Genomic DNA, 26,940 nt, shown 5'->3' with positions numbered 1-26,940 from the left:
GTTCCCAGGGGAAGTGGCAAGTAGCACCTGCTGCACGCAAGGCCCCAGGCAGACCCTTCCTTATACGTGACTTTACAGTGTTAGAGGGACAAGGTCTTAAGTCCCGTAAAGCGGGAAGAGGCGCTTTGTGGACTAGTATTCATAGAGTATCCTCCATGCAGACGAAACCAAAATGAGGCCGAGGAACCTTCTCAAGGTCTACTGACCAGTGGGGAGCGGGAGCGTGAGGACTGGGTCCTGGTGACCCGCAGCCCTGCCAGCCACACCACACTCACACGCCGAGAACCGGCCTTGCCTTCAGGAAGAGGAGGAGCTGGCGCGCAGCAGGGGAGGACAGTCACCCTCTCCAGGTGTGCAGGGACCTCGGGGGATGCTGAGCAACCCAGCGCCCTCCCCTCAGGCTGTGAGGTGGCAGCACCGGTCCGGTCCGGAGGCCGGGTTCGCATCCCGGCTCTGCCACTCCCAGGCCTGGTGAGCTGGTGCTTCCAGATGCTGAGCAGGGCAGGAGGCGACGGCCACCTCCCAGGGCTGCCGCGAGCTACACGAGACACCCGTAGACTATTAACAGCACGACACGTTATACCACCCTTTATTATCTCTTTACTGACGTAAAAAAGTGATTCTATCTCTAGAGACCAAACAGCATAGAGAGACGTTCTCGGAAGAGGATCCCTTTGTGCCCAAGCCTCTGTGACTGATTTTGAATCTGCTCACCTGCACAAGGAGATGGCTTCGTAGTGGAGGGGGGTCAGGGCCCTCTGCCGAGATCCGCTTTTCCTCTGCTCATGCCGCGGCTCCCCTCGGAAACCGGCACCACAATGGGCCCCGCCCTGCCACAGGAAAACATGTTCCTGGACCACATGGGACCTTGGAACTGGCCTTCGACTTTTCAGAGTCCAAGCACACTGGAGGCCGTGCACAGCAGCCAGTCCCTGGTGAGCTGTGTCTGGGGCATCATGGGGCAGGAGGCTGGGCACCAGGTGGGGGGGTGTTGGCAAGAACCCAGGGGGGCCTCAGAGACTGACAAGAAAGTTTGAGTTCTGCTCCACCACTGACTGCGTGACTTGGACAAGGTGAGAGTCTCCTGAGCCTGCTTCCTCCTCTGAAAATACGAAGGGCAATTCCAGCTGACAGCCCTGGTGGTACCCCTTCCCCACTGAACGCAGAGAACATGCATGAAATGGTCTCACTGAGGGCCTGGGCTGGCCTGATCCCGACCCTAAGTGTCTGTAAAAACAGTGCACGTCTCCAAAGCCCTCGACCACCCAGAGCAGCAGGTCTCCAGGACCTTTTGGAACCATTCTCCACTGTTCTCTGTTTCCAGTGAGCCCCGAGGCCTGGCCTAAGACCTGTCTGTTACCGTAGAGCTGGCAGAGACTCACAGTCAGTGGTTAAGACTGCAGTCTTAGCAGCTCCCACCCTGGGGCCCTCCCCAGCTCCAGCGGGGAAAAGCGGAGCAGAACTGGCTCAGCCCGATTCAGGGCCTCGCCACTCCCGGAGGGGCCTGACAAGGGCGGCCCCTGCCCCCACTCAGGCCGGGCACACCTCCCCTCTTCACCCGGCCCTGGGGAGCCAGCCCTGCCCAGCCTGCCCACTCTGGTGGGCTCCAGGACCAGTGCTCCTCTTGGACCAGTTCTCTCCGGTTCCTTTCCACCTGACTGCCCTCTCTGCAGCCATCCCAGTGCCCCTGAGCCCAAAGAGGCCTAGGGACGGGGCGCAGGGACGGGTGCAGGCCTCGAAGGTGCAGACGCCAACTGGGGTTCCACTCTGGAGGCCGGCTGGAGAAGGCGAGAACCACCCCCCAGGGGCGAGGGGGTGCTAGCAGTGGCCACAGGCTCCACCAGGGGAGATGGTGTCGGGAAGGGGGTGGCCTTGGGAAAGCAGTGGCTGCCACTCGCGGGGCTTGTGGGCTGCCGCCCTTGTGCCCCTTGTTCTGAGAAACAGCCATGGTCGTGGTTGAGGCTGCCGGGGGACTGAGCCTCCGGCCCCTGTGCTGCCGCCGTGGCAAGGGGTCCGGTCTGCGTTGGTGCACTGAGAGAACATTCTCTACAGCACCACAGGCTGTGGAGTGAGAGTACGATGCAGGCTGAGCACCAGGCCCTGCTGGCCCCTGGGGCACAGGCAAATGGCAGGAAAAGGCCCGTCCTGCCGGAGCTGGGCCCCGTCCCCAGGCAAGGTCCTGCTCGGGCTGCACTCTGCGGCCGGGCTACGGCGCCATCACCACACTCTGCTCGCCATGGTCCACGCTCCAGAGGCGGTAGAACTCCGCGAAGTCCACGTAAGGCTCGACGCGGCCATCCTCGCCGGGCGGGAGCGAGTGGGCGGGCCGGGAGCGGAAAAGGCCCCCGTCAGAGCTGGAGCTGCTGCTCTGGGTGTGCGTGTTGGTGGACTGCAGGGTCAGGGTCGGGCTCTGGCTGGGAGCACAACAGGGGCAAATCAGTGATGGGCCGTGGCGTCTGGCCAGCCCCTCAGGGCACAGGCCACAAAGGCAACCACGAGGGCCAGCCGGCCAGATGTCCTTCGGGGCAGAGGAAAAGTCAAATGTATTTTTGAAGCTCTAACCACATGCAGCTCTTTAAATTAACTAGAATGAAATAAAATGGAACCCTCACTTCAGTGCTCAATAATCCGCGTGGCTAGCGGCTACTGCGTAGGATGCAGAACTTGCCGCCCGCGGAGCGGCGCCGAGCTGGGCGCCATCCACTCCAACCTCTCCAAATCCATCCCAGACCAAACCCCACTGGTCACAGGCAGGCCAGGGTTCTTCTCCCGGAAAACCTCCCTACTCCCTCCTCCTCGTTTCTCTCGCAAGCTGGGTGGGGACGGGCCCCCCATGTTCCCAGAGCTCCCCGGGCACCCACCCTCTGCCACACAGCCTGTAACATCTGGGAATTACCTGCTAACCCACTGTCCTGCACACTCCCAGCACTCAGAGCTGGGCCAGCCCGGCAGCGGGGTGGGGGTGGGGGCAACTAAGCTCTGACGCAGGATGGAGGGACCCAGGGAGCTGGAGGCACAGAAGAATGGCTGGTTCTCCTGCCTGGTCTGGGATGGCTGCTACACGCCCTGCCTTTGTGGACACAGCTGGTGGCTCCTCTGAGCAGCCCTGCAGGGGTGGGGAGGCCACCCGTACAATGCTTAGGATGCCCAACACTCAGCTGCCCGGCAGGCCCCTCCAGCCCACAGGGGAGGCGGCAGCAGCCTGGGGGCAGGGAGCAGGAAAGGCCCCTGCGAGGCACAGGGAAACCTTCCCGGTGGCCCTTCCAACCGGCCAGATCTTGAGTGGGCTGGGTGGGGCACCTCTATTGTTCTGTGCAGGGCTGGAATGTGGAAACCAGAGCCCAGCCCCCTGGTGTGGCAGGTGGGGGTACATTCCCCAGACGTGGAGGGGGCGAGGCAGACACCCGACCTGTCAGGCAGGTCTGCCAGGAGTGAGGAGGGGGCCCGCCCACCACACCCCCAGGCTCCAGACCCCCTGCTGCCTCCACCCCTCCCCCAGCCTGAAACTAGAGAACTCGCTTCAAAGCTAAAATCTGACGCTTCAGTCAGAGAGCACTGGCTCTCATAAGCCGGCACAGGCCAAACAATGTCCCACAAGCACAGATACCATGGGGGAGGCCCCCCAAATCACACACTCCAAGACGGGAGAAGAGAAAAGAACAAGAGGACAACCTTCCCATTAAATGAAAACGAATACATGGCACCTGCAAGCAGAAAGGAGCAGCAGGCTGTCAGCGCGAGCTGCCTGTCTCCACCCCCTCCCTTCCCGCTTCAAGGAGCTGCTGGAAGCTGCAGTCCCGCCTGGGAGGCTACGGAGGCCTCCCCAGGGATGGAACTGGGGGATTTGAGAGGAACAAGACCCCAGCACATCGCAGGGCGTCTCATCCAAGGTTCCTCAGGCACAGGACGTGGCCCTACGGCCACTCCTGGCCAGGGACCCAGGGCTGTGCCCAGGAAGCAGGCCTGAGATGGCTGGGGCTGGGGGTGGCCGCTTACTTGGTGAGGGTGGGAGTGGCTTCGTCCAGGGCGGAGGCACTGTGCGCCCCGTTGACTAGCTGGCCCTGGGAGGGCATGACGAGGGACAGGGTCACGCTGGTCTTGCTGGTGCTCTGGGCGCTTGAGTAAGGCACCGATACGGGGTACACGCGTCCTCCTGCAGCTGTGGGAGGAAGAGAGTGGTGGGCTGCAGGGTGTGGCTCGGGGGGACCCTGGGGTGGCAGCAACAGGGCCGCTCCAGGGCCTGAGAAGGTAGGCGGTGGCCCGGCTCGGATCCCCTAGCTTGACCCTCTGCCCCTTAGGACAGCGAAGGAGTACCCGTGGCAGAGACTCCTCCGGGCCAGGCAGGGGCCTCCGCGCAGCAGCAAAGCACTGCTGGTGCTCAAAGCAGGAAGAGAAGTGCTGAGCTGCCTCAACGAAAGGGTTACTGCCTGGCTTCCCACGGTGCTTTAACCCAAGGGCTAAGTATGCTCCTAGTTGAGGTTGGCCCAACAAAAATACGGCTGCAATAACAAGCTAGAGAAACTCCAGTAACCCCGGTGTCCGTGGGAGAACAAATCCATCTGATGCTTGAGTGCTAGGGCTTGCTTGTTTGAAAAAAAGAAAAAGAAATGCAGCCCCAGGAACTGCTGGTCTTGACACTAAAGCAGCACTGGGAGGGAGAACAAAAGAGTAATTCTTCCTGGGCAACATGATTTAGAATTAAAAGGTGGAGAGTAAAGCGTCTCTCCCTCACCTCTGACATGCCCGACCTCGGCTAGGTCCCTTCCTTCTAGGGCCTCAGTTTCCTTTCTGTAAAAGGGTTGTTAATGAGGACGAAAGGAAATACGCGGGCGAGGTGGCTGGCGCACAGCAGGCACTGAGCCCGCAGCTGCCGCTGTCCCCGCGATGTGGCCCGCGATGTGGCCCGTGGTGCTGCAAAGTGCTTCCCGTGCACTCAGGTCTTTCAAAGGAGGCCAGGGCAGGTGGTACTGGCCTCATTTCACAGACAAAAGGGGAAAAATAAGCACAGCTCAGACAGCTTTAAAGTCAGGGCCCGGCCTGGAACTGCTCAAAGCCAGGCCTCCCGACTCCACTCCGCCCCAGGCAGCAAGGCCGTGGCCTCGCCGCTCTGCCCCGACCCCAGCCCCGGACGGCCTCGGGCACGGGCTTGCGGCACACATACCTGGGGCTGGGGTGGGTGCGGCCTGGCTCATCTCTCCCAGGGGGTACCCAAAGTTCCGCACCAGCAGGGTCATGTCCTCGTGCCTTGGGCAGAACTTGGCACGCTCCCCGCCACTGGCAAAGGTGTCACTGTGGATGCGCTTCACCCGGTCCACCACGGCCTGGGCCACTGCATCCAGGGACGTCTGCTTGGCGAACTCCGTGTCGATCATGGCGGCAATCTCCTGGGGGCGACGGGAGCACAAACCTGGTGAGGAACGAGGGGGCCCAGGGAGTGTAGGCCACACCTTCACAGCCGAATCAGGACACTTAGGGGTCACCAGCCAAGCAAGTGGACGTCCCCACCGGCCAAGCCTGCAACCTGAGCTTCTCAAGGTATTCAGGATAATTCTTTTGGAACTTTCTCATTAGAAAAGGTGTGACCTTGTGATTTCTCTGATTTTTGGCTTCCACACACCAAAGAAATGGGGGAGAATATCCACCTCACTGCGTTGCAGTGAGGATTAAACAACATAATGGACGTGAGGGCACTTTAAGCTCAGTACAAACTGTCGGCTTTCCTTCCTGGAACAAACTTATTGTAGGAGATGATATGTCAGGATGAAGAGAGAGTCTCTGCCCTCAGAGAAGTCCACTGTCCCGTGTATTCTAGAACCCAGTAGAAGCCACTGGATAGTCTTATCACGAAGAGCAAAGAAAGGAAAAAAAGATCACATTTATGGTAAGATAAAAAATATAAACACAAAATCCTCTACGTGATGGCTGGCTGCAGTCTCTTGGAGGTAGGAGGGCAGGGGCAGGTAACGGGAAATGACCTGGGCCCGGTCCGGGGGGCTCAGCTCCAGCACTGACCAGCTTTGTCACCTCAGGCAAGACCCTGAACTCTGTGAGCCCCAAGTTCCCTAGCTTGACATGGCAGTGAGCCCCTGCCCCCACCATGTTATAAGGCTACTGGAAGGAATGAGATAAAATGGATGAAAAACCTTGAACACAGGTATTAGGAGACAGTGAGGCGCCTAAGACTTGCCCTCATTATTTTTAATTAGGACAGAGCAGAAAAGGTTACCTTCTCACCAGAATCACAGATGGAAGGAGAAACACAAGCTGAACTTCTCTGACTGACCCAGCAAGCCCAGGTCAGGTAAAGGCAGCTTCCCTTCAAGGTCATCCTCAATGTGACTGCCTCCTAGTCCCGCTTCACTGACGACTGTCTGACACGTGCATCCCAAGGTGTAGGAAAAAGCAGCAGCTCCCCCTGGCTGAGAACCCGTGTCTACCACGCCCAGCCTTCATCACAACCCCACAAAGGCAGAAGTCATCATCCCCATCTCAGAAACAAGGAATGAACTGTGTATCATCTGCAGCTCAAAGAGGGAAGCGACGGAGGCAGTGGAGCGGGACTGGGCGGGCCGCATGACTCCTTGGCCGGCGCTCTATGTACCAGGCCGCGCTCCTGCTGGGCTTTCCTCCGCGGCCCACCCGGGCCCTTCCCAGTCTCCAGAGCCACGTGTGCCTGTGGAAATTCATTTCCCTCACCCTCTTCCCTTAGGCTTTGCTCAGGACCCTGGGGACTGGCACTGCTTCAAGCCCAGATGAGCAAAGCTTTTGGGTAGGATGGGTGTTCTTGGAACTCTGGGCTTTTTCTTCCCCCAACTTTGAACCCAGAGAAGATGTCTGGTGAGAGCATGTGAGAATCAGAGCTCTGGGGAGCATGCCACCCTGCAGGCTGGCCAGCCAAGCTCTGCTCGGGCCCAGCTCACCTGGTTGGCCTGCCCAGGCCCGTGGGCTGCCTCCAGGGCCTTGTACAGCCCCTCAGACATCAGCACCAGGAAGCCAGTCACCCCATCCAGGGGCTGTGCACCGTGGATTTCAGGCTCCGCGATGATGGGCTTGGACTTGGCAGCGCTGTGGGAAGAGAGCAGAGGGCACAGCTGTGCTTGGAATGGCCCCCTGGGGACATTTATTCTGGTGAGAAGAATCTACATCCAGAATGTAAAATAAAACACACATCTGACAAGAGGAAAAGAAAGAGAGGAGAGAGAAAACCAGAAAAACAGACCTGTCTTCTGAGGGCAGCTCTTAAAATAAAGCTCAGAGGGCCAGGAAAGCCAGGGCGAGGCTGGGGTCACAACGGCCAAGGTCAAATGCCCAATCCTGGTCCCACTCCACATTTCCTGTCCACAGAGCTGGGGGGTGGCAGGGGGAGGGTGGGACAGCCACAGGGATGGGTTCTCTTTTAAAAGCCCACTCCTCTTGGGCTCCTCCAAGCTGACCCAGGCCCCACATACACTCTAGCTGCAGAGGGACTATGAACTGATGCACCATCAGAGCTGGTCAATGTCGGGAAGCTCCAACATGCACACATGCACACAGGGCAACGATAAGAAGATGTTCCCGGCAACAGGATTTGAAAGAGTGAGTCTGGCAACATCCTGAAGGTCGGTCCATCAGTAGGGGCGGGTTAGGTGAGTGCTGACAGCTACACACTGGAATCCTAGCAACTGTTACCAAGAATGCTGCCAGCCTAAACTGTAGGTGTGCAGGAATGGAGGAGTGGGTGCCTAGACTGAAAAAAGTGAGGTGCACAACACTGGGCGCGGAATGCTAGCATTTGTGGGTGTTTTGAAAAAGCAACTTGCTCCCTCCCCACCCCCAACAAGCACGCGCCATGCACAGTGCATGCGGCGCGCACACACATGTGCGCACGTACACAGAAACTCCAGGGCAGGATACCTCAGAAACTAGCAGCTTCTGAGGAAGGAGTCTGGGCTTGGGGTGGGAGGAAGATTCACTTTTCACTGCATATCCTGGGCACTGTTTGAATTGTTTTAAACCACAGATGGACCTTTCCATAAAGCAAACAGAACCCGACAAATTAGAGACAAAAGGTTCCAAACGTAATTATTTAAACCTTGTGAGGGTAAGGAGCTGTAACACATGTTTTCTAAGACACAAGGTGGGCATCACTCACACACACACACACACACACACACACACACACACACACAGTGTTGTCGCATACAGGGCCGCCGTAGTTCAGGACACAAGCTCTGAATTCAGCCTGCCTGGCTTCAAGTCTTGCCTAAGCCCACTATTAGCCCTGAGACCAGGCAGGCTACCTAGTGTCTGCATGTGTCAGTTTCCTCATATGAAAATACCTCTGGGGCAATAAAAGCACCCACTTCATAGGGCCTGAGGACTGAATAAGAGAATGGATGTAAAAAACTGCGCATGGGCTTGGATGAAGGCTCACGTTATTATCATCGTCTGTTTGCTATGAGCAGTGGGTGGCATCCAGAAGGGACAACCCATCTGGCAGCCCCGCTCTGGCCCCAGTCATGACAATACTGACCAACAGGCCTTCGGTCTGTCTCTATCCACACCAGGCAGCTCATGCCAACTCTGGCCTCTCCTGCCAGGCCCTATGGCATTGGTTGCTGCCCTTGGCTTTGGCGCAGCTCCCCACCTAACCCCTTGCCAGCCTAGCTCTACAGGACCCCAACTCCTGGCCTGCTGCCTGCTGGGTCCAGGGCCTGCCCCACACCAACCTCTCTGGGAGAATGAAAGCATCTCCTTGGGCTCCAAACTACCTCAACTGTACCTTTTGTCCCTAGAGCCTACAATCTGCATCTGCCCCAGGCCTCTGGTCTCACAAATGGGGGCAGCTAGGCCGGCCACTCACCTGAGTAGGTCGATGTCAGTGTAGCCGTATTTGACCTTGTAGTCCCCAATGCGCCTGGTGCTCTCCTGCCCACAGATGACGCCCACTTGCTTGATCTTTCCTGCATCCAAACCTACCAGAGGAAGAACAACACGACAACCTCAGAGTTTGTTCATAAAGAAGAACCAAAAGAAGGGGATACAGACATATCCACAAAAACAAGGCACTGAACAGGAAGTGAAATCATAGCTGGCACCTTGGAGGGCAGTTAGCCCAAAGTCCCCCAGTGTCCTCAGCCCCCATCCCCATCAGAACACCCGTGGCTCAGAGTCCTCCCCTACGGGACAGCAGATCCAGCACCGCCCAGCTCAGCTCCCTCTGCAGCCTGGGCTCACAGGGAAGGGAGGGGGTGGCCATGGCGGCAGCTGGAGCCCCAGGACTTCTTTGGCCTCTCAGTCTCCACCAATAACAGTGCATACCAGAGACTCCTGGAAGCATTTCACATGTAATAACTCTTTCAATCCTCACAACACCCTGAGGTTAAGTGTTACTATTATCCTCATTACACAGAAGGGGAAACTGAGGCACAGAAAACTTGAGTAAGTTCCAAAATCACCAACTAGTAAGTGGAAGAGCTGGGATTCAACCCCAGGCAGGCTGGTCCCAAGCCCAAGGTCACAGCCCGTCCACTTCATGCCTTTCTCTACATGACCAACAGAAGGCACAGGGTGAGCCACCAGGCCCCGCCCCCCCACTCACCCAGCTGTGAGAGCCGGAAGAGCTCATCCTCATTCTCCGTGGTGTGGTCCACGTTCAACTGTGTCACCTGAAGACCATCCCCCGTGGATTTGCATAAAAGCGCACGGTTCGTACCTGCAGAAGAATTCGAGCAGCTGAGCAAAGGCTGAGAGCACAGTGAAGAACGGGACACGTTGAGAAAAGAGAGAAAAGGCAAGCATCTCACACATGGAAGTCCTTGAAATGAGCAAAGAAAATAGGCTCAGACCACTGGAGCCAGTCACCAGTCAGGGAGAGCTGATAATATTAAGGAATTAGGTTAAACTTTTCCAGTGACATCCGAGGACAATTATGATTAGGATTTTAACGAGACCTTTTCTCTAAGGAGCCACACTGCAGTATTTACAGATAGCATGACACAGCGTCTGGGTTTGCTTAACAACAACGCGGGGACAGAGGGCTGTAGATGAGTGAGGCTGGCCGGGGGAGGATGCTGGGGCTGGGGGATGGGCACACAGCAGTTCATTAAATGCTCTTCACTCTGCTGTTTATTACAGTTTTGAATTTTTTCCGTAACGAAATCTTAAGGAAAGGAGGAAGAGAAGAGGGACTGTATCAGCGGGGTCTCTCCAGAGCCCCTGCAGTAAACTGCACCCTGAGGGCACCGCCTTCTCAGGCCGAACATGGCCCTTCACCTACAAATCCAAACGTCCCTGTGACCTCTCACCCTCCAGCCCACAGCCAGCCCATCTTGCCGTCCTTCATGCCAAGTGGGTCTTCCACAGCCGGGCAACTTCTTCTAGACAAGGAAGCCACTGAGGTAGCCCAGAGAGGGGACACAACTCCCCAAGGCCACAAGCCAGTTAGGGGCACAGGGGGGACTCAAGCCGGGACACCAGCCTCTCAGCAGGTACTTCAAATGCCCCGGCCTGGGACTGAGACGTCCTATGGAGTTAACGGGAAACACTTAGTGGTCTCAGGACGCTCGAGGTGGAGGTCTTCCGTGTCTGGGAAGCAGACCGCCCAAAGGACACACGGATCCCGAGGCTGACCTTCTCCCCTGCTCTCCCGCCTTGGGACAGGCAGGTGGCTCACCGACATTGGCGACATAGAGCCTGTTGTTGAGAAGGACCGCCACCACGGCCATGGCTCCTCCCGAAATCTCCTTCTCCAACGTCTTGAGTCTTTCGAGGATCTTCTGATACTGAGGGGGCAGCTGGTGCTGAGGGGCGCCCTAGAAGCCATCACCGGCAGTCAGAGCGGGCCAGGGCCTTGGAGAGCATCTCACCAACCTCCCCTCCCTTAAAGACAGAGCATCTGAGGCCCGGCCGGGAAGGAAGCTGGCTGCAGCCCCAGGGCAGGCTTCTTTCAGGAGAGCCAGGCGTGACCTAACTCGTCCCGTCGGCCCTGAAGGTACCTGCGCATGACGTGAGCAGGCAGGTGACGAGGCCTGGACAGATTCGGGCCGAGGACCGACCTGGAAGGAGCTTCTCTCACACCCTATGCCCACCCCAAGTGGAGTCGCAGAGTATGGCTGCTCGTAGCCAGCCAAGGAGGGCCCTAGGAGGCCAGACCCGTTGCCACCTGCATCCCATCAGAAACTGTCCCCTAACGCCTGCCGCTCTGGCCCAGTTGTATCAATGGCCTGGGAGGGACATGGCAGATGAGTCCTTGCTCCTAGCAAAGCTGGACCTTGATCTGCTGCTCGTGGGGCACAGGCTGGGGACGTTACCTCAGGCAGCTGGGACTGGAGGCTCGCCTTCTCTGCCAACGCGTCATCGATGGACTCTAGGAAGCTCCTCTCCACCACATCGAAGGCCTGGAGGCAGAGGACAAGGCGGCAAAGGCCAATTCAAACACCACTGTCATCTGAGGCTGAAATGCTATTAACGGCAACAAGTTGCATCAACTGCAGGTTACCATGTGATGGGGCTTCGCACAGCGCACCACCAGGCACTGCTGCTCCCGCAGAGCAAGGTCTGATGAAGATGGCCCCGTGGGGCTGGTGCCTTCCAGGTGGCAGTGCAGAGTGACCAGAGAGGCGGGACGCGGCAGAGAGGTGGGGAGCACAGGCTCAGAGTCAGGCTGCCTGAGGGTGACGGCCAGCTTGGCACCTGCCGGCCAGGCAGCGCAGCCTCCTCAGAGGAAGTGCTGTTCTGACAGTGACTGAGGGTGTCCGCCCTGAGCACCCAGCGCCCGGCTCAGACTAAGTCTAGGTCAGTGACAGCTAGTGTCACTGCCACATCCTGAAGGCCCCTCAACACAGCTCACGCTGCCGCCTTTCCCAAGGGCGCCAGCTGAGACTCACTGGCACTGGGCCCTAAGGCCATGGCCGGCGCGCGGGCCCGCAGGTGCCAAGGCAGGAAAATGGCTGGGAACGCTGTTTTCGAGGAAGAGGAATCCACACTTCTCATCTAAGACTAAGTGCCCCTGGACTTGCTTCCAAAAGGCGATGCCAGGAGGACAAACTCCAGAACAGCAGCAAGCACAAACGCAGAAGCGGCAAAACCAGCACAAGCCCAGCGGGAGCGAGGAGGCCTGGGGAGCGCCCAGTGACTGAGTGCCTGAGCCACGCGGGGGGAGAGGGCCGCCCTCAACGACCTTGTCTCTACCAGGGCTCAGCAGCCGCCACCATGCCCCACGTCCAAGGTGACGTCCAGAATCCCCTTCCCCAGGAGCACCTCGTCCAGAGCCGACCCTGCCAGGCGTGGGGAAGGACTGCTGCTGGCTGCCCGGCCCTGCACCTGGGAAGCGGGTTGCCCCTGCCGCTGGGAGAGGCTCCCAGAGCTGGTTCTTCTGCAGAGACAAGGAGCCAGTGGGGTCTTCAGACCAGCCCCGGGCTAACCGCACGCTCTGCTGTCGCAGGGCCGAGGCCCAGGGAACTCAGCCACGGCCAGCCAGCCCGAGCCCCCGTACCTGCAGCAGGACCCGCCGCACGTCGGCCTCAGTGTGCTCGGCGCTGAGCTGGCCCAGCAGGAGCTCCGCAGACAGCCGCTGGGCCACGAAGTTGGTTACCCGGTTGCCATCGTAGCCGTTGAAGACCCCGTACAGGAAGCAGTTGTTCTCACTCCTGACAGAGGGAGAGGGCAGGAGGTGGCCTGAGACCAGGGGCTCACAGAAGAGTGATGCCAGCTCCAGAGTGAGGGGGAGAAAGGAAAGGTATTGGGGAGACAAAAGACACAGCAGCTGTGGCTTCAGGTGCCCACGTGGGTCCCCCACTTTGACTATCATTGCACTCCGGCCGTGGCTTTCTAGGATACCCCTGCCCCCTGTAGCAGGTCTTCAGCTGGTCTGAGGTCTAGATGTGGAAGGGACAGCAGCAGACACCACCTCTCGTGGGCCATATCGCACTAGGAAGCCCCACGGAAAACACCTGCAAAACTGCTTTCTCTTGCTTGCAAACCTACTTCTGGTGCCCAGGAGAGCGCTGCCAGCACCCTCACCTGAACTTGAGCCAGTTGTCCTCTGGTGGGTGGCTCTCAGTGCCCTTGCCATCGGCAGAGTAGCTGCGGTTGGAGGCTGAGCCAACTCCAGAGAGGTGGCAGAGCGGCAGGTCATCCGTCCAGCTTGGTTGCTGCTCCTGGGAAGGACACCAGGAAACCAAGCGTGTTACCTTCTCACCCAGGGCAGACCCCACCTCATCTGCTTTTTCTTCCCCAACAAAAACCTAGCAGGCCCGGAGCCCCACCCAGAGGGTTCCACTTCCTCCTGGAAAACAATGATGCGTGTATGAACAAACACTTGCAGAAGGGTTTGCATGGTTTATGGCTAATCCACAAACTTCCCCCGGAAACCTGAAAAAGACTAGAGTTCCCACATGCAAGGCTCAGCAGGGATCTCCAGGAGTGCGCTACGCTGTGGAGCATGAGTGAAACACACACACACAAGTGAAGCAAACTCCTCGTATAAAAACTCTTTGGTGGTCCCCACCTTGCACTGCAATGGCTCTGACTCCAATCCCTTGGGCACTGGTTAAAACTGCAGATTTCCAGGCCCTGCCCACAGAATGTCTGATCCTGGCGGGGCTCAGGATATATGCAGTGTAGACAGCTCCTCCCAGGGGACTGATTCAAGCAACACAGATCCACACCTAGAGAAACTGACTTAGAAGCTCAGCCTCAGTCACTCTTCCTGGCACTGGGGTCTCCACGCCCTGGTCCCCACTCCACCCTGGTGTCCTCTCCCATCTGCCCCCCTGCCATATGCTTCTCCACTAGTACCAAATGCTTACAGTACCCTGTCCACATCCCGCTCTTTCCCTCTGCGTGGAACACCCTCCTTGTCCTTGTCTAATAATTCTCCATGTCCTTCGGGACTCTGGCTCGGGAGTCACCGCCTCCAGGAAGACTTCCTTCAGGACGCCCCTCCCCAGGCTTGGCTGCCAGCCCTCTTGTGTATCCCTACTACACTTGGCCCCCCACTCTTGCCTGTGTCTGACTCCCATTCTACCCCATGGATCTCAAAGCAGGCTGTTCAGTATAACCACGACAGAGCTTTAAACACAAACACACGCACATATACACAGAGCTGTCTAGGAGGCAGCCCAAACACAGACTCTGAATTTCCTAAATCTCCTTGGGGGGGCACTCTGAGCACCTGCACTTTCTAAGCCCCAGAATCGACCCTGACACAAGGCGCAGGTGTGATCCACTAACTCACTGAAAGCCTCCCCTACACCCAGCCCCCACTTGAGAGCCCTGACTGGTTCACAAAGGCATTCCCGTGCCCACCAAGCTGAACTAGAGCAAACTAAAACTGGGAAAATCAAAGTTCAACTGCAAGGAGAGTAAAATTTGGATTGAAAGCTTTATTGAAAATTTAAAAAGCACGAATACTGTGCACAACTTCTTACAAGTTAGCAGTAACAGACTTCAAAAAAGGATGTGAAAACTACTTCAACAGGCTTTTGCAATCAGATATGTAAAAAGCCTGTGGTTAGCTTTTGTGGCAAATTTCATCTTTTGTTTATTTACATACTGACAGGGAGTGACTTCATAGCTTTTTTATTTTTATTTTTTCATTTCAATTGCTTTTATGCTGCATTTATTCCAGCGCTTTAGTTTTGTGCTTTGCACCCTGGAGCAACTTCAGCAGGGTGTGGGAGTTTGTTTTTATTTTTAAATTAGCATATAGTAAAATTGCCTTTCTGGTGGGCAGGTCTATGAGGTTGTTTTTTTTTTTTTTTTTTTTTGTGGTACGCGGGCCTCTCACTGCTGTGGCCTCTTCCGTTGCGAAGCACAGGCTCCAGATGCGCAGGCTCAGCGGCCATGGCTCACGGGCCCAGCCGCTCCACGGCATGTGGGATCTTCCCGGACCGGGACACGGACCTGTGTCCCCTGCATTGGCAGGCGGACTCTCAACCACGGCGCCACCAGGGAAGCCCCAGGCCTATGACTATGAGTTTTAACACTCGTAGAGATTTGTGTAACTACCGCCACAATAAAGATACAGAACAGCCCATCTTCCCCAAACACCCCCTCATGCTGCCCCTTTGAAGCCACACCCTCCCCTAACTCCTGGCAACCAGTGACCTGTGCCCCATCACTCTACAGTCTTTTCAAGAATGCCATAAATCAAATTATGCAATGCATAACCTTTTTCTTCCTCTTTTTATTGTGGTTAACACGTATAACATAAACTTTACCATCTTAACCATTTTTCAAGCCATCTTTAAGTGTACATTTTCCTGGTATTAAATATATTCACAATGCTGTGCAGCCATCACCACCATCCATCCCCATAACTCTTTTCATCTTGTAAAACTGAAACTCTATACCCAGTAAACAAAAACTCCCCATTCTCCCTTCCCTCCAGCCCCTGGCAACCACCACTGTACTCTATGTCTTTAAGTACATAACCTTTTGAGACTGGCTTCTCTCACTCAGCATTACGCCTTTGAGATTCATCCAAGCTGGTGCGAGCATCAACAGTTGGTCCCTTTTTATTGTAGAGCAGTATTCCGTCACATGGACATAGTATAGTTTATCCATTCATCCCCTTAAGGGCATCTGGGCTGTTTCCAGTTTTGGGCAATTCTGAAGAGAGCTGTCATAAACACTCATGGGCAGGTTTCTGTGTGAACATAACTTTTCATATCTCTAGGGTAAACACCTAGGAGTGAGACTGCTGTTTAACTTCATACGAAGCTGCCAAACTGCTTTGCAGAGCGGCGCGCCACTTGCCTCCCACAGGTAACGCACGACCGTTCTTGCTGCTCCGCATTCTCATCACATGGTATTTTTTTTTTAAGACATTCTAAGAAGTGTATAATGATATCTCATCACAGCTTTAATTTGCATTTCCCTAATGGCTAATAATGATGTTGAGCATCTTTTCATGTGCCTATTTGCCATTCACATATCTTCTTTGGTGAAGTGTCTCTTTACAAAGTCTCATACCTATGTTTTAATTGTGTTGTTTGTTTTCTTAACTACTGAATTTTGAGAGTCCTTCATATATTTTGGATAAAAGTCTTTTCTTGCATATGTGATTTGCAAATATTTTTCCCAGTCTCTACCTGCTATTTCATTCACTTACCAGTGAGTGTCTTTTGTAAAGCAAAAGTTTTTACTTGTGATGAAATCCTTTTTTAAAAAGTATTTATTTATTTTCCTTATTTTTTTGGCTGTGTCGGGTCTTAGTTGCAGCACACAGGATCTTTAAGGCATGTGGGATCTTTCGTTACTGTGAGCTGTCTCTGCGCTGCAGTGCTCAGGCTTCTCTCTAGTTGTGGCACACAGGCTCCAGAGCACGTGGGCTCTGTAGTTTGCAGCACGCGGGCTCTCTCACTGAGGCGTGGGAGCTCAATAGTTGTGGACCCTGATGAAATCCATTTAATCATTTTTTTTCTTTCATGGTTCATGCTTTTGATGTCATCTATAAGAACTCTTTGCCCAGTCCCAGGTCAAGATATCTTCTGTTTTCTTCTAAAAGTGTTATAGGGACTTCCCTGGTGGTCCAGTGGTTAAGACTCCACGCTCTCAATGCAGGGGGCCCAGGATCGATCCCCGGTCAGGAAATTAGATCCCACATGCACGCTGCAACTAAGAGCCTGCATGCCTTAACTAAAGGATCCCTCATGCCACAACTAAGACCCAGCACAGCCAAATAAATAAATTTTAAAATAAATAAATAAAAAATAAAAGTGTTATAGTTTTACATTTAGACCTGTGATCCATTTTGAGTTCATTTCTATATAAGGCAGGAGATTTAGGTAAATTTTTTTTTTTGGCAAATGGATGTCCAATTTTTCCAATACTATTTGTTGAAAAGACCATCCTTTATCTGGACTTCCCTGGTGGCACTGTGGTTAAGAATCCGCCTGCTAATGCAGGGTACACAGGTTCGAGCCCTGGTCCGGGAAGATCCCACGTGCCGCAGAGCACCTAGGCCTGTGTGCCACAACTACTGAGCCTGTGCTCTAGAGTCCATGCGCCACAACTACTGAAGGCCGTGCACCTACAGCCTGTGCTCCGCAACAAGAGAAGCCACCACAGTGAGAAGCCCGTGCACCGCAATGAAGAGCAGCCCCCCCAGTCGCCGCAACTAGAGAAAGCCTGTGTGCCGCAACAAAGACCCAACGCAGCCAAAAATAAATTTTAAAAAAAAAGAGTATTTTAAATACTTCTGGTTACTTTAAAAAAAAAGAAAAAAAGACTATCCTTTCTCCATTTAATTACCTTTTTTGATCTATGTGTCTATCCTTCCACCAACTCAAAGCTCTTGATGATCATAGCTTTATTAATCTGTATTTAAAATCTACATTATAACATCAGTTGGTGTGATGCCTCTAACTTTATTCTTTTTCAAAACTGTTTTGGCATCTAGTTCCTTTACCTTTCCATATAAATTTTAGAATCAGCTTGTATTTACAAGAAAATCCTGCTGGGATTTTGATTGGAATTGTTTCAAATCTATAGATCAATCTGAGGAGATGTGACATCTTCACTATATCGAATCTTGCAATTCATCAAACGGTATGTCTTTAAAAGTCCTTGTGTCTTCTTTATGGGACTTTAAAAATTCACACAACTTCACCACAAGGGCTAAAAAGCTACCAATGCCTACGAGCAGTCTTTGACAACAGAACATATGACTAAAATCTACTAACGGAAAAGGAACGGCAACAAGAGCTGAAATTCTGCTCAGCTCCCGATGATGCTGAGCATTTAACTCTTTCAGGTCAAGCTACAGGGAAATAAAACAAAACAAAACAAAACAATAACTGCTTCACAGTAACACAAAATTGTTTCTAGTTTTAATCCTGACCTGTCTCACTTTAAAGCAACAAAAATGTCTCTCTTAACATAAGTGTGAACTTCAGTCTTTGGAATCCACATATGACATTATGCAATGAGAGTATATTTGATTAATACATATATTCATTCAACAAATGTTTACTGAACATTTACAACAGGCTGGCATTACTCCAGGTGCTGTGGACACAGTGGAGAAAACAACCGAGGGTCCTGGCTTGAAACTTCCTTTCTAGGGAGAGAGACTTCAAACATGTAATACGATAAATAAACAAGGCACTTTTAGACAAGGAAATGTGCTATGGAGAAAATACATCAGGGTAGGGGGACAGACAGTGGTGGGGAGGGCTCTTTCAGATGAGGTGGTCAGAAGAAGCCTCTCTGGGGAGGTGACCTCTGAGACAGACCTGAACGATTATGGAGCAGTGGCCATTTCAGAAAGTGGGGAAAGAGCCTTCCAAGCAGATGCAAAGACCCTGAGGTAGAAAATAGAATGACTTACGTTTAAGGAAGTGTGAGGCTGGCGTGGCCTCTGTAGTGAGCAGCGGGGAAAGTGGCTTGCTCCTGCGTTCACACACATGCACGCACGTGTGTGCCCAAGTAAGGACAGTGTAAGGCCTTTTAGGCCACAGAAAGGAGTTCATTACCAAGGAATTATACTTCAAGGAACAGATATTGCCAATCATCCCCTATGTCTTAGATCTGATTAATATACCTCCATCACCAAGGACCTCACAAAGGTCTCAGGCAACCTCGCAAGTAAATTTCCCAAAAAACTCCTTTTTCTAGGGTCTGCCTCCTGCCTCCAACTGGGAAGAAATTAAGCATAAGATAAGGCAGAGGCACAAAAGCATCTCCCCAACTAGGAGTGTCCCCTGTCCTGAAAAGATGGGCCAAGAAGCCAGTATTCGGCACCCCAAAATGTCCCAGCTGTTTTAAAGCATGGGAGGAGAAGACATTTATACTTTCTAGAATCCTGTCTGTGATTAAAACTGAGATTAAGATGGATTGAACTCGTCCTCTAATATGAGATGAACAATATGAATGTGTCACCCACGATGCAAAACCTGTCATCGATGCTGCAATCACAGTGCTTCCTCTGCCATTATCTAACTCCCACAAGGGACAGAGACAGGCTTCCAGGGACTTAAATCTTTCCAATAAATTCATACTTTCCAGAAAAAAAAAATATTACCCAAGCAACTTATGGGCCCACTCGGCATTGAGAAATACACTATGAAAAAGACTAGTACATTAGTCTTTCACAAGGAAGGATACAAACTCAAATGGATGACTGAGGAACTTGCCACGTCAGTGTGTCGTGGCAGAGGAACAATTCATGTAAAAGCACTTCACGATGGGAGCTCACGAAGCTGCTCTCAGGAGCGGGTGATGCCACGCTGGCTGCTGCAGCCATGCCCAGCTGACATGAGTGCAGCAAGCTCCCCAAACCAGAAAGACTGTGTGTCTGACAGTGGTCAACCTACTTAACAAGCACCTTATTCTTCAGAAAGTATTTATGCTTAGTGTCGGGATACTTCTACAGTGTTAAGTGCTTTTTCTGAAATTGGATTTTCATAATGTTGAGCTAGTAATATTTTGGAAATGCATTGTTTTAGTAGTTGGCAATCAGTGTTTAGGTCAGTGGGTAAGTACTCCAGGGCTTAAGGGCAGTGTTTGTCCATTTCTGATAAAAACACTTAAGGAAACAGTCATTGATGGATATTTTCTTAATGTACCATTATATATATACTTCAGTCAGTCCTAATACCAGCATCTTACTTAGTGGGTAAACACAAAAGGCATTCGCATTAGGATCAGGAACAAAGCAAGGATACCTATAATCTCCATTACTTAATAATGAACTGGAGGTGTTAGCACATGCAATTAGACAAGAGAAAAGGAGGAGAGCATACGACTTGGAAAAGACGTACAGTCATCTCTATTTGCAGTTGATGTGATGGTATTTGGAAACCCTAAAGAATAAATAATAAAACTAACTCAAATAAAATAAATCAGTAAGATGGCAGGATACAAAATCAACACAAAAAATCAACAGCCTTCATATACTTAAAGAAAAGATGGGCATCTGGCCTCTACTTACTGTCAACTAAAACAACAAAGCCTTTTTCCTCTGAAGTTCTCTTGAGTCAGTTCCCCAAAACCACACTCCTATAGAGGAGTTTTTTTTTTTTTTTTTTTTTTTTTTGTGGTACACGGGCCTCTCACTGTTGTGGCCTCTCCCGTTGTGGAGCACTGGCTCCGGACTCGCAGGCTCAGCGGCCATGGCTCAAGGGCCCAGCCACGCCGCGGCACGTGGGATCTTCCCAGACCCGGGCACGAACCCGTGTCCCCTGCATCGGCAGGCGGACTCTCAACCACTGCGCCACCCGGGAAGCCCTATAGAGGAGTTTTTTAAACTTAAATTTATATCGGTTGGATTATATCTTAATGCTTTCATCTCAGCCATCCAGCCTGTTGACATAGTTTTGAATCTCACCCTTTGACAGATTAACAATCTCACTCAGCTGTCTATCTTGTATAGATAAGGCCTGCTACAGGGTGTTCCAAATGACTTCTAAAAAACTGTGACCAGAAGAAAAAGCGTGGGAAGCTAACCCGCTTCTGACAGGAGGTGTCTGCACCAAACACAGAAGGGAAGTAACACCTCCGCCAAAGGTTTATGATACTTGAAAAGCCATATATATTTTTGGAACCTCAAATAAAGAGGCTACTGACCCTAGAGGTACAGTCACAGAAACAAGCACATACTTTAAAACAAACCAACTATTTATATATGAACCTTGCTGAGTGAAGTTCTCCTATTTCACATTGACATTCTTTAAACAATGAGTTTCTAGCCAACTTGCCTTGCTATTTAAATAAAGAAAGAAGAAATTAGAAAAAAATTACCCAAAGAGCATATTAAATAGTATCTACGGTAAGGCAGAGCCTCCCCCTTTCTGTCTTTCCAAGTCCTATCCACCCACAAAAGCCCGGCTCAAATCCCACTGGTGCCAGAGGCCCGTGTTTCCCAAACCTCAACCATCCACTCACCATCTTCAACAAATTACCCATTTCATGTTTTTTCTTTAATCTGCCATTTTTTCTTTTATTAAAATGACTTCATTTTGAATATAAACTCTTCAGTATTATAAGTGGAAAACCATTATTACCTGCCAAATCTTGATGGTAATAAAAAAGGAAAACAAAACAAGGTTATTAAATTCTAGCTTAAGTCATGGGCTGCTGCACTCTGAGCTGAAGCCCTGTTCTCTCTGTTGAAATAAAGGGAGATTAGCAAGAATCAGAAAGGTGTTACATACGTACTAGGACCAAACCAAGTTTATCTCCTGATATCATCAGAAAGTTTCAAAGAGAACTAAAGAGCAAATAACCTCCACATGTAAGGATGCGTTTTACATCGGCATACACCTGACCACCTCACTGAATGTGTTCCAGGTTCTGGGAAAATACTGCCCAAGGCCATGGGGCCCCTTCCCTGAGAAATGCATCCCGTGGCCTCACCGTGCATTCTGGGTACCTACTCACTGGCTATTAACTATTTGGCAACTTGTGGCAACTCTCAGGTTATAGTCTGGTATTGTTAATTGGCTACTTTATTTCACCGATTCAAAGACATGTATTTTCAACATTTTTAATATCGCTGAAGTTGGTGTGTTACAAGTTAATTAGCAGGGCACTTTCTTTCTTAGTAGTATATAAAATAATGATGTGCCCTTATAATCCATAGTGTCTTAGACCCAATGACATACGGGCAATTTCTCAGATACTCATGAGTGCTCCTTCAGCGACGGCCCTGCATAGAGTGCAGTCCCCACAGCAGCTCAAACATTCAGTAACAAGCTGCCAGAGAATTCCAGGAGGTGCTACCCGTGTGGGAGTGGGAGAGTATCTGGTCCTCCCTGATTTCAGCAGTGGCCCTCAAATCATTCTCACCCTGCTGTGGCCGGCTAAGCTTCAATTGTATTCTCCCCCTTCTGTCCACCGCCATCGGGGATTATCCATACCAAGCATTCATCGCTGATTCTATTAAAACCCACCAGACTGCCAACACTCTTGCTTCCTTCCTCCACGATCCTGAACAGTTTTCGGAAAGGTCATGTATTTTCTACTCACACAAACCACCCACCCCTCCACCCCTGCACGCACTGATGCACACTTTCTCCCACGCCCGCAAATGCCAGGCCCACAGCACCAGCAGCAAGCGGTGCTTAGCGCCTGAACATGAGTCGTGAGAAGCTGAGAAAGGGGAGCCTCAGGCTTAGAGCCTCATAAACACATACAACAGTGAGTATGGCTCACTTAACTCTTTGACGGGTTACAAGCTCATTTCTCACAAGAATCTGTTTCGAAAAGCCTAATTTTAACTTGATTTTCTGACGGAGATTCCAAAATTCATATTTTGGTATAAATTTCTCTAGTTATTCAATTGTATTTAACCCATTAAGGGGGTCACACCTTGCACACATATATTTCAGCATTAGCACCTCATGTACACGTGACCATGTCACATAAAAATAGTCCATAAGGGCTTCCCTGGTGGCGCAGTGGTTGCACCAATGCAGGGGACAAAGGTTCGAGCCTCGGCCTGGGAAGATCCCACATGCCGCGGAGCAACTAAGCCCGTGCGCCACAACTACTGAGCCTGTGCTCTAGAGCCCGCGAGCCACAACTACTGAAGCCCACACACCTAGAGCCCGTGCTCCGCAACAAAACAAGGCACCGCAATGAGAAGCCCGCGCACCGCGACGAAGAGTAACCCCCACTCACCGCAACTAGAGAAAGCCTGAGCACAGCAACGAAGACCCAACACAGCCAAATATAAAATAAATTAATTAATTTTAAAAAAAAGTAGTCCATAAAAGTCCCCAGAGACTCATCTCAAACTCCTGGGCAGCAGAAACAGACAAAAGCATGATTCCAAGTTCGGCCACAGCCTGAATATCAAATCATAGCATGAAAAGGCCGAGTGTTTTTGTGGCGGAAGCACCCGGATTCCTTAGAAGCAAAAAGGAAGCTCAGAAAGGGAGAATCATGCCCTCAGCAAGATGACTCTGGGTGGGGGCAGCAGTTCTTTCTCTCCAAAAAGCCTAAAACACCCCGATGCCTCCTGCCATCTCTATCTTTCAGAATGACCCCCTTTTCCTTCCTTGCTTCTCTGGGACCGACCCCACTCCTGGCCCCCACCTCTTTCACTAGGGTTTCCATCAAAGGTTCTCTATGTTTTCATCACAAATATAGCACTAATACATTTTAAAGGGGCTACTAATAATTGTGGAGCTTACCGTGTGCTGGAGCAGCTGGACCACATTCTGACGGCATATGAGACAGTTGTAGGTGATGGTCTAAAGGATGTTTTTATTTTAAGGCTATGTGTTTATTTTAACATACATTAGAAGAAAAATATATGGCTAGGACCTGTGATTTCATAGATATAATTGCTCAGGAAAAATCTGATTTCAAGTTGACTTTTTAAATAATTAAGTAAATAGTAGTTTAGGCAAAATTAAACTCTTGATTCTCCCTGCCCCCAGGGCACGCCTCCTCCAGGGCTCCCCACCTCAGTAAACGGCACCACTGTTGTTCCAACCGAAACCCTGTAGTCCTTCTCGACTTTTCTTCCTCTGTCACACGCCTCACACTTGATCCGTCAGCAAACCGTATCGGCTCTTCCCCCCGAACACAGCCAGAACTGGGTCCTTCTCACCACCCCTCTTCCATCACTCTGACCGAGCCTCTGTCGTCTCACACCTGGGCAACGGGGAGCAGCACGCAGCAGGCCCCTAGCTTCCACTCTCGCCGCTCCAACGCCTGCCTCTCGACAGAAGGCTCTTTCTCCAGCCACGAATCAGATCACTTCACGCCCCTACTCAAACCCACCCTAGAGTTTCACATCACACTTAGCACAGAATCCAAAGCTCACATCAGGATCCACAAGGCTCCCTCGGACCTCGGCTTCTCCTACTCCCCCAACGTACTCCACTCCAGCCTGACGCTCCCCTAATAGGGGAGCCTTTGCACCCCTGTTCCCTCACGCAGGAATACTCCCTCCCACATCGCCCACCTCATCTCATCAAACGTTCAACTGTCTTCCCCGACCACTCTGTCTAAAACAGGCCCTTTGCCCCGCTGTCTGTGAATCCGGCCTATTCTTCCTCGCAGCACCCCTATGTTATATCCTGGATATTATTATATCATATATAATCTGTACTTCTTTCTGTTTCCTATCTCACTCACTAGAACATAAGCTTCACGAGGGCAGGGTCCCCTGCACCTACACAGTGCCTGCCACATACTGACTACTCAGTGACGTTTAAGGGAATGAACCGTAGGCCTTCATTCACATCAGGACTGAAGGCGGAGCTTCATGGCTGGAGGTAACCACACCAGGCCAGGAGTGTAACATGTTCATTTAATACTAACAACACTCCTGGGAGTCCTCTCGGGTGCGGAAACCAAGGTTCAGGGACGTTAAGTGAAAAATCAAGGTTTAGGGATGTTAGTGGCTTGCCCAAGGCCATACAGGACCCGTGAGCTGTTTTATCAGGCTGTGAAGGGCCCAAGTTCTTTTGAAGCTACTTCAAAAGCTCATCTTTTCTTCAAAAGACCTTTTAAGGTACTACACTACCTGGGGAGCAAAGGTGAAACTCCTCAGGATGACATTCCACGAAGCGCTCTGCCATCTTGTCCCTGGCACTCCCTCCCAGCACCATGACAGCAGAGCCCCAGCCCCTCCTGCAAGCCTCCACTGACCTGGTCAAATGAGGCCATCTGCAGCCCCTCAACACACTGACACTAGAGTGCCTTACACATCACATTAGTGATACAGGCTCCTTCTCCCACTCAGGACTGCAAATGCAGTGGGGGTGGACACCTGCCTTATTTATCTTCGTATCCCCAGGCCCAGTAACTACAGACCAGCAGATCTCATAGCCACCTGCTGTATGACGGTGTCTGAGCTACTCTCACCGGACTCAGGACAGTGGAGGGCAGGCCAAGCCCAGCACACCGTGTGGACCCTTGGATACCCTGTGAGCAGAGATGTCTTGATCATCATTAGCGTGGGAGGGGTCTGGTGTGGACATCCCTATCATCCCTTTGCCTTTCATCACAGTGCTATGTGCTTAAAGCTAACCAGCCAACTTTAAAAGACTACACACGTTCTGGAGCTAGCAAAGCTCGCCTCTGTCTAACCCGAGTCCCTGGGCTCCATCACACCAATAAGGGAGGGAAGCTGGTAGCCACTCTCCTCAGCAAGCCACGTCAGCCTATGACAGTTAACCGCAACAGCATCTGCCACAATCCACCCAGTATTTCTGGAATATTTACTATACTGGGGACATTTACATAGGGGCCCTGCCCTCCTGCAAAGCAGAGGGCCAGGCCTACCTAACCAACTCAAGGATAAGGCCAGGGCTTCCCTGGTGGCGCAGTGGTTGGGAGTCCGCCTGCCGATGCAGGGGACACGAGTTCGTGCCCCGGTCCGGGAGGATCCCACATGCTGCAGAGCGGCTGCGCCCATGAGCCATGGCCGCTGAGCCTGCGCGTCCGGAGCCTGTGCTCCGCAACGGAAGAGGCCACAACAGTGAGAGGCCCACGTACCACAAAAAAAAAAAAAGGATAAGGCCAAACTGCCAGGCAGTAGTAAAATAAAGGGATAGCCAAAGGTGTGGAGGGGAAGAGAGCATTCCCCACTGGGAAAAGCTGGGAATCGCCGTCCTGGAGGAGCAATTTCAAAGGGAGTCTACACAAAACCTCTCATTAGATTACAGCAGTGAAGGCCACCCTTACCCTCTGGTTCCAATGCTTCAAGACCCCTTAGGGCAGTAGGGCCAAGATGTGCTGCATTTCTGTAAAGTCAGGGCTGAGCACTGGACCTGGCCTCAAATGCTTTACTCATTATTTTATAAACAATTTATTGAATGCCCAGCACCTAGTGATGGGAGGTGCTGGTAACACTATTCAGTGTTCCCCTGTCTTCAAGTTCACTTTCCAGTACAGGAGGCAGACAAGTCCACAGACCAAGTACAACAGACTGCCATGTCTGAGGAGGACCCAGGGGACCAGCAACCTGCCCTCGGTCCATGGTGCCAACACGCATGTGCATCTATGTATATGTGTGTCAAAAGAATGCAGGTGCTGGAAGACACCAGTGACAATCCCATGAGGGTCCAGACTGGGGGCAGGTGGGAGGGGGGAGCCTCACGACAATCCTCCCACTGCCTGCTCTTACCTAATGGATAAGGAAACTGAGACTGATGGAAGCACAGTGAGTTACAGCCAGGACCAGAACCCAGTCATTCCCTCCGTATAGCCTAGAGGTTAAGAGGGTTTCTGGAATCAGAATCCCTGATTTTAATCCTGCCTCTGCCACTTACCAGCTGTGTGGCCTTTGGCAAATGACCACCTCTCTGTGCCTCAGTTTCCTCATCTGTAAAACAGGGAGAATTACAGTACTTGTCTCACGGGGCTGTTATGAAAAATTAAACTTAGAAATATAAAGCTATTGGCACAAAGCCTGGGATATAGTAAGCGATACACAACTGGCTGCTGCTGCTGCTACGATGATTATTATCGCACGACCCGCCCAGGGCCCGGGGTAGGCTCGCTACCCCGGCTCTCTCGGCGGCCGCGCGCCACTGTCCCTGCAGGCTCCAGAACGCTCCTACCCTCCACGCGCCCTTGACGCTCGCGGCCGCTGGACCGCGAATCCGAGCCCCCGACGGCCCGGCCGGCAACGCGCACGCGCGGGCCTTGCGGGGCCGCACGCACCCGGGGTCGGGAATGAGGGGGGGCCGGCCCGGGAAAGGGGAGGGCGGCGGCCACACCCTGCCAGGGACGGGGAGGCGACCAAAGGCGGAGAAGGAGCCGCGCTTGCACCCGACAGGTCACCCCGGGCTCCCAACCCCCATCCCGAAGAGCGAGTGGGTTCCTCACATTCTGTAGCAGGCTCCTCCTCTGTGCCGCCATCTTGGAGGGACCCCCGCGAGCGCGCCCGCCTCCCGCCAGAGCAGGCGAGAAAGGCGGCTAGAGCGACCCAAAGCCGGCCAGGAGGACCGCGCTACCAGGAAGCTTGAGCCCAGCGCCACCCTACGGCCGAAG

General features: G+C 52.5%; 1 protein-coding gene across 1 annotated transcript; it reads right to left on the bottom strand.

The window, feature by feature from the left end:
• Positions 1 to 576: 576 nt before the first annotated feature.
• TAB1 (TGF-beta activated kinase 1 (MAP3K7) binding protein 1) lies at positions 577 to 26,830 on the bottom strand. Its single transcript, XM_060025688.1, has 11 exons — positions 26,776 to 26,830; positions 13,003 to 13,139; positions 12,476 to 12,629; positions 11,292 to 11,378; positions 10,655 to 10,793; positions 9,581 to 9,694; positions 8,843 to 8,954; positions 6,921 to 7,065; positions 5,162 to 5,384; positions 3,997 to 4,159; positions 577 to 2,414 (listed from the first exon to the last, which is right to left on the bottom strand). The coding sequence occupies exons 1-11, from the start codon at positions 26,806 to 26,808 to the stop codon at positions 2,207 to 2,209; spliced, it is 1,515 nt and encodes a 504-aa protein (XP_059881671.1). The 5' UTR covers positions 26,809 to 26,830; the 3' UTR covers positions 577 to 2,206.
• Between the last annotated feature and the right edge of the window lie 110 nt (positions 26,831 to 26,940).

The sequence above is a fragment of the Delphinus delphis genome, chromosome 11 (assembly GCF_949987515.2).
Source record: "Delphinus delphis chromosome 11, mDelDel1.2, whole genome shotgun sequence".
Classification (NCBI taxonomy): domain Eukaryota; kingdom Metazoa; phylum Chordata; class Mammalia; order Artiodactyla; family Delphinidae; genus Delphinus; species Delphinus delphis.
The sequence above is the reverse complement of the archived record's forward strand: the minus strand, read 5'-3'. Positions and strand labels throughout refer to the sequence as shown.

Coding starts and splice junctions, on each gene's coding strand:
- TAB1 (XM_060025688.1), bottom strand. CDS start 26,808: ATGGCGGCACAGAGGAGGAGCCTGCTACAGAAT. Junction 9,695..10,654: donor GCTCTATGTCGCCAATGTCG/GTGAGCCACCTG, acceptor ATTCTTCTGCAG/GTACGAACCGTGCGCTTTTA. Junction 5,385..6,920: donor GGCCTGGGCAGGCCAACCAG/GTGAGCTGGGCC, acceptor CGTCGCCCCCAG/GAGATTGCCGCCATGATCGA.